The sequence below is a fragment of the Sorex fumeus genome, unplaced genomic scaffold (genome assembly GCF_029834395.1).
Source record: "Sorex fumeus unplaced genomic scaffold, SorFum_2.1 ptg000161l, whole genome shotgun sequence".
Lineage (NCBI taxonomy): Eukaryota > Metazoa > Chordata > Mammalia > Eulipotyphla > Soricidae > Sorex > Sorex fumeus.
The window spans coordinates 796,184-803,790 of record NW_026606218.1 but is presented as its reverse complement, the minus strand read 5'-3'; the positions used below and the strand labels follow the sequence as shown (position 1 = coordinate 803,790).

Sequence of the window (7,607 nt, the reverse complement as noted above, 5' to 3'; positions counted from 1 at the left end):
GACCCGAACTAGTCCCACTTCTGTGCTCAGGGCCCGTGGTCTCCAGGCCTCCTGCACGCCAAGCTGGTGTCCAGCCCACTGACCTCTCTCCCTGCTCCAAACTGCTTTTTTCTGCTGGTGCAGAAAAGCCAGGTGGGAGGGAGTGGGTCTATTTACCTTGAGTTAGACCGTGACGGGCAGTTTTTCCACGCGGCCATCAGCTCTCCTCGCCCTCCGAGGACGTGCTGGACCGTTTCCAGCAAAAGGAGCCCGCACCAAAGCTCTGGATACCAGTTTTGGGAGTCCCATGCGCCCTCACGCCTCTGAGACACAGGTAGGTGGGCACGCTGCTGTCTCTGCCGGGTCAGGGGGTACATCTCTGTCCCCACTAGTCATGGCCAAGTGACCGGCTTCATCATCACATCCTTGAGTTTTGTGGGGCTGGAGCGATAGCACAGCGGGGAGGGTGTTTGCCTGGCAAGCGGCCAATCCGGGGTTCGATCCCCGGCATCCCATAGGGTCCCCTGAGCACCACCAGGAGTGATTCCTAAGTGCATGAGTCAGGAGAAAACCCTGAGCATCACCGGGTGTGACCCAAAAAGAAAAAAAAGGGGGGGGGCTGGAGCAATAGCACAGCGGGGAGGGTGTTTGCCTTGCAAGCGGCTGATCCGGGGTTCGATTCCCGGCATCCCATAGGGTCCCCTGAGCACCACCAGGGGTAATTCCTGAATGCAGAGCCAGGAGTCAGCCCTGAGCATTGCCGGGTATGTCCCAAAAAAGCAAAACACACACACACACACACACACACACACACACACACAAAACGCCAATGAAACAAACCAAAAAATGTTGGTAGTTAGGCAGAGCTAAAGGCTATTTGGGTGTTTTCCAGAAATGAGCCCTTGTTGGGGGTGGGAGGTGGGCTGGCTCACCCTGCAGTGCTCGGGCTGGCTTACTCCTGACTGTGGCCGAGGACCCATACTGTGGAGTCAGAGATGCCCCATCATCTGGCAAGCCGCCACCCTCCCCCCGGCCCCAGCTGCCGGCAAGCGAGGGGAGGGGACGGCCTTGCTGTCTCGGCTGGATCTCTGGCCACCAGCGCAGCCCGGCCCTGGCGTCCTGCAGGCCCGAGGCTGAGGCCGCGTTCACTGATGCGCGCTGACAGCTGCAGGATTAAAAGCAGCCTCCAGAGCTTTCTAGAGCCCATTCTCCTGGCAGCCGGCTTTCACTCAGAGCTGGGCGGAAAGAGACTCTTTTCATGTGAGTGAGTGTGTGTGTGTGTGTGTGTGTGTGTGTGTGTGTGATGAACAGGTTTGGAGAGGGGGAAAAAGAACGAGGCGGGGAGCGGTGGAAGTAGGTGCCTCTGTCTATACATCAAACTCCCCGCGATGCCGAGGGATCAGGGAGAGGACACAGAGTGTCATCGCGGAAGTGCCTCTGCATTAGCTGCATCCGTTCGGCCAAGCGGCCTCTCGCTCAGCCGGGGGTCAGCAGAGCAAGCCCCCCCCCAAGTTGGAGCCTGGACCCCCACCGGCCAGAAGGGTTGCAAAGCTATTCAGAGGGGCTAGTGGCAGCAGAAGGGGGTCCCGTGAGAAGGGGCTCGCTAGCAGGGCTGCGCAAGTCAGACACACACACAGACACCCGAGCTGAGTGATGGGGACAGTTCGCCACCGCCACCAATCAACTCTGAAAAGGCCACTGATGCTCTAGGGACGTGTGTGGGCTTGAGGCAGGGTCCTGGGGGCAACAGAGGAGTGAGGAAGAGGGTCCCTCTCGCCCTCCCGGCCACCAGCCCTGTGCTGGGTACAGAGGCCTGTTTGTTTGTGGGACCCTGAGGTCACCGTGCCAGACAGACGCCCTGGCTTCCAGACGCACGATGGAGACCCAGTTCGGGAAAGGAGATGCTGCCCGTCACCCCTCCCCCCTACTACTGGGGTGCGTTGCCTCTTAATCCCTGAGACCCTGGGTAGTGGCAGCCGTGATGAGTCCCCATGATTTAAGGCCCAAAGCAAGGAGCCCCTCCCCCACCCACCCGAACCCGGGAACAATTTCAGGGAAACATGAACTTCCCGGAGGGGAAGTGGCCCCGTGCCAGCACCCAGGCCCACGGCCCACCTGGCCTTGGTGTCCCCACAGCTCACAGCAAGCGGAACCCGGTGCCTGCCTGTGCCCTCACCACCCCTGGAATGTCCCTTCGTCCCTGCACTGTCCTGGTCACTTATAGGAGAGCAGAGGAGATGTGTAGCTGAGTGACGGCCCCTCCCTGCTCCTACGGCACCTGGTGTCCAGGCTTGCTGGTTATTTCTTTTTTTAATTTTTTAATTTTTTTTTTTGCTTTTTGGGTCCCATCCAAAGATGCTCAGGGCTGACTCCCAGCTCTGCACTCAGGAATCACTCCTGGCGGTGCTCAGGGGACCCTATGGGATGCCGGGGATCGAACCCGGGTCGGCCGCATATAAGGCAAACGCCTCCTTGTGACTCTATATTATTATTATTACTATTATTTTTTCTTTTTGGGTCACACCCGGCAATATTCAGGGCTGACTCCTAGTTCTGCACTCAGGAATCACTCCTGGCGGTGCTCGGGGGACCCTATGTGATGCTGGGAATCGAACCCAGGTCAGCCGCATGCCAGGCAAATGCCCTCCCCGCTGTGCTATTGCTCCGGCCCCTGGGTGTGCTGGTTATTTCTGTCTGGTTTGTTTGGTGGTGCTCAGGGCTGACTCCTGACTCAATGCTCAGGAATCACCCTTGAAATGCTCAGAACTGACTCCTGACTCAGTGCTCAGTAATCACCCTTGAAATGCTCAGAACTGATGCCTGACTCAGTGCTCAGGGATCACCCTAGAAGTGCTAAGGGCTGACTCCTGACTCAATGCTCAAGGGTCACCCTGGAAGTGCTCAGGGCTGACTCCTGAACTCAGTGCTCAGGGATCACCCTGGCGGGCTCAGTGCTGACTCTAGGTCCTGTGCTCAGGGATCACCCTGGCCAGCTCAGTGACTATACCCGGTGCCGGGGACAGAATCCGGGTCGGTAACTGCACCGTCAGCTTCCTCCCCACTTGCTCTCACTCAGCCCCGCTGAGCCTGTCAGAACCGGCAGCCCTCACTGGGCACCTGCTGGCAGCAACCGCCTCTCACTGAGCGAGGCCACGAGGGATGCAGGGAGGAAGGGCCAGGGCTGCCCCTCTCCGTCCGCCCCCACAGACGCTTCCGCCCCCAGAGCCCGCCTCCCCGGGCTGCCTCCCACCTTCGGGAGCTGCCCCAGATTTCCAACCAGCAGCAGAGGCTGTTACTCATGGGCAGGGAGAGATGGGGGAGGGGACGATGCACTTCCAGCAGGAAATCTGCTTCCGTGCCCCCCAACCCAGCATGTGGCACCCCTCCTCCCAGCCAGTGGGGACGGGCAGGCCCAGCGCAGGCCGAGGAGAGGGCAGCTGTCCCTGGGCTGGTCCCCAAGACCCAGGGCTGGGCGTGCCAGGAAGGGAGAATGAATGGGTTTGGCTTGGCATGGAAGTTTGGAAATGACCATGTGGGGGGTTTCCTGCTCACTGGGAGAGGTGGGGCAGGGAGGGCCAGTGTTGTGGTGAGACCTGTCCTTGGTGCTGAAAACACACATGCACATAGACACACACACACAGACCCACATACCCAGACATAGACACAGACCCACATACACATACACACACATGCACATATACAAAGACATACACAGACACAAACACACAGACACACATACACAGAGACACAGACCTACATACACAGACACACAGACACATATACAAAGACATACAGATACAAACACACATACACACAGACCCACATACACAGAGACCCAGACCCACATACACATACACACATATACAAAGACATACACACAGACACACAAACACAAACACACATACACAGATATCCACAAGCACACACACACAGACACGTACAGAGAGACACATACGCAGACATATATAGACACAGACACAGACACATACACATACACACACACACACACACACACATAGAAAACTCAGAGGCTGATGGGGGTCACAAGGCGAGAGCAGGAAGGCAGGTGGTGTGGCCCAGAGCTGTGGGGTCCGACCCACGAACCAACTCAGACAGCCCCCCTCCCCCCCACCCCCACCTGGGACAAAGCCAGCCCCAAAGCCACATCCTTGTCACAAGATGCCACAGATGCTGCTACCAGGCCGGAGACGGTCCCGGCACCCCGCCAGCCCCCAAACCCAAATCACAAAACCCTCCTGGGAACCTGCTTCTGCTGAATCAACTCGCAATGTTGCTTCTACATATGTGTTATATATGTACATATATATTTATGTGCACACATATTTTTATATAAGTGTATATCTATACATTGGGGGGGCGAGGCTAGGCCACACCCAGAGATGCTCAGGGCTTCCTCCTGGCTCTGCACTCAGGAATCATTTCTGGTGGTGCTCGGGGGACCCTATGAAGGGCCAGGTATGGAACCTGGGTCGGCCACATGCAAGGCAAGTACCTTCCCTGGTACTATCACTCACAGGTGGGAGAGGCAAAAGGAAGAGAGAGAGAGAGGAGAGAGAGGGCTGGCTTGGAGTGAGCTTGCCAGGCAGTTTGTGTCTCTCTCAACACGGATCACAGAACATCAGTTTTCCAACTTTTCGTTTATCAAGGCATGATACATTCCACGAACACCCAACCCCAAGCCCACCCCCACCCAACCTCCTTTAAGTGACTACGTTAACCAAGGGCGAACCCAGAATAGGGAACGTTCGACAGAAACGAAGATGAACTCCAGACCCCAATCCCCACGCAACACGGCGACCCGCCGGCCCCTCACCCCGCTAACAGACACCCCCAGAACTGAAGGCCTTGCCCCGTGCCCCGCCCGGGGCTCCTCGTCCTCCCGGCCTCGCCCTGTGCACGCGGCTCCGGTCCTTCGACCCCAGCCTGCCTCCCCATTACACCTCCATCCTCTTCACGCTGGGGTACCAGTGCAGGAAGCTTCTGGAGGTGGCCAGGCGCGCCGCGGCCCCCAGGGCGGCGGTGGCGGTGCTGCGGGGGATATAAAGCTTCTGTGACATCTGGGGATCGGGGGACAGGATGAGGGACAGCTGGTCCATGGCGCCGGGGCTCCGCTCCGTGAACAGCGTGATGGCGTGGCTGCTCCCGCCGTCCCCGGGGTCCTGGGGGTTCTCTGGGGGGCTTTCCGCTGAAAGAGAACGAAAAGCCGTGTCTCGCGTGGCTTCGCACACGCCCGCTCCCGGTCCTGACTAAGACCCGTGTGACAAGCCCCCTCTGACGGGTGGCGGCGACGGGGACCGAAGTAGGGACACAGACAACGCCAGGCCACAAGGACAGAGAAGTGAGGGCCGAGCATCAGACGCAGACAAGGACAAACGTCCTTGTCAGAAAAGGAGAAGCAGGTCTGAAATGAGCAGGGGAAGTTTTTTTCCCCAGGGCACCCCAAAAGCAAACAGCAGAGGCTGGGGTGGGACCGCGGGGAGGGCGTTTGCCTCGCATGCAGCCGACCCGAGTTCGATCCCGGCATCCCATAGGGTCCCCCAAGCCCCACCAGGAGTGATTGCTGAGCACAGAGCCAGGAGTCAGCCCTGAGCACAGCCAGACGTGGCCCCAAAACCAAACATCAAAATCCCAACCAACCCCCACAGGGGCTCGCACTCCAATCCCAGGAAGAGAATCCTGCAGTTGCCCAACTTCCTTCTAGAAAAATCCAGAAGAGGGGCTAGAGCAATAGCACAGCAGGGGAGGGCGTTTGCCTTGCACATGGCAGACCCGGGTTCGATTCCCAGCATCCCATAGGGTCCCCCGAGCACCGCCAGGAGTGATTCCTGAGTGCAGGGCCAGGAGTCAGCCCTGAGCATCGCTGGGGAGGGAGGGAGGGAGGGAGGGAGGGAGGAAGGAGGGAAGGAAGGATCCAGAAGGCGCTCCCCGGGGTCACCAGGGAAACCCTCGCTAGCCAAGCATCCCAGGGGGGTCACCAACCCTGACGTGAGCCCCTCGGGTGGAGACCCAGGTCAGGTTCTGTCGGAGGCGGCGTCCCCGACCCCGGGCTGGGGGCGTACCCGGGCCGGGGCGCGCGGTGGGGGTCTCGGCAGGGGTCTCAGCGGAGGTGGGTGTGGAGTCCGGTGCAGGGCTCTGCGGGGCGGTGGGCTCCCCGGGGCTCCCGGCCGGCTGCTGGGCCTGGATGAGCGAGATGTAGAATTCTTCCAGCTGTGGCAGCGACGAGAAATCCAGGGGTTCTGGGGAGGCCGACTGCGGGAAAACGGGCAGACAGGAAGGCGGCGTCACTCAAGGAACCCGGAGGACCCCGGACTGTCTCTGAGGGGAGGGGGAGAGTGGTGGGGGGGCCATCCCAGCGGCTCAGCCAAGAAACACGCCCTGGACCTCAAGGATGGCCCCGTGACCGAGGAAGGAGAGAGAAGACACTGGCCGGGCCCCAGCAGACACAGAGCTTGGAAAGCCCCCCGTACCCTCTCTTTCACCGGCCCCTGTCTCTTCACTGACGCAGCACAAGGTCACCTTTGTGGACACCCTGGTACCCACGTCTCCGTTCCTGCAGCTTTATGCTCTTTTCTGGTTTTGTTTGGGGGCCACACCTGGCAGTGCTCAGGGATGACTCCCAACTCTTGTACTCAAGGATCACTCCTGGCGGTGCTTGGGGGACACTATGGGATGCCGGGGATCAACTGTGTGCCAGGCAAATGCCCTCCCCGCTGTGCTATCACTCTGGGGTCCCTCGTCTTAATTTGATTTTTGCTTTTTGGGTCACACCCGGCAATGCCCAGGGGTTACTCCTGGCTCTGCACTCAAGGATCACCCCTGGCAGTGCTCAGGGGACCATATGGGATGCTGGGAATCGAACCCGGGTCGGCTGCATGCAAGGCAAACGCCCTCCCCGCTGTGCTATTGCTCCAGCCCCATTTTTTTTTCTTTTTGGGTCACACCTGGCCATGCACAGGGGTTACTCCTGGTTCTACACTCAGGAGTTACTCCTGGCGGTGCTCAGGGGACCATATGGGATGTTGCGAATCGAACCCGGGTCGGCCGTGTGCAAGGCCAACTCCCTACCCGCTGTGCTCTCTCTCCAGCCCCGCCCCAATTTTTTTAAAATAAATTTTTGTTTTCTGTTTGGGGGCCACACCTGACAATGTTCAGGGCTGATTCCTGGCTCTGCGCTCAGGAATCACTTCTGGTGGGGCTCAGGAGACCCTATGGAATGCGGGGGATCGAACCCTGGTCGGCCACGTGCAAGGCAAACGCCGTTCCTGCTGTGCTAAAAAAAAAGTGGGATAAATTAAATTACATCCCAGAAATGTCCCTATCAGCCAAGATGAGCCCGACCAAGAGCTCCCAGCACCCTGAAATGGGCCTGGGAGCCACAGAAGGACCCCACAGCTAGAATGTCACCGAGAAAGAGGAGAAAACCACGGGACCACCTCTTTCCTGGTTTCAGAAAATATCAGGGGCTAGAGCAATAGCCCAGTGGGGAGGGCGTTGGCCTGGCCCATAGCCGACCCGGGTTCGATCCCCGGCATCCCATAGGGTCCCCCGAGCACCGCCAGGAGTGATCCCTGAGTGCAGAGCCAGGAATCAGCCCTGAAACAAAACCT

General features: G+C 58.9%; 1 protein-coding gene across 1 annotated transcript in view; it reads right to left on the bottom strand.

Moving 5' to 3' along the window:
• Positions 1–4,934: 4,934 nt before the first annotated feature.
• The window catches only part of TDRD5 (tudor domain containing 5), a 28,374-nt gene continuing 25,701 nt past the window's right edge, over positions 4,935–7,607 (bottom strand). Inside the window, exons 15-16 of the mRNA XM_056107332.1 lie at positions 6,060–6,249; positions 4,935–5,185 (exon numbers count right to left, since the gene is read on the bottom strand). Coding sequence (XP_055963307.1) covers positions 4,935–5,185; positions 6,060–6,249 — 441 coding nt within the window. The remainder of the gene's footprint in view (positions 5,186–6,059; positions 6,250–7,607) is intronic.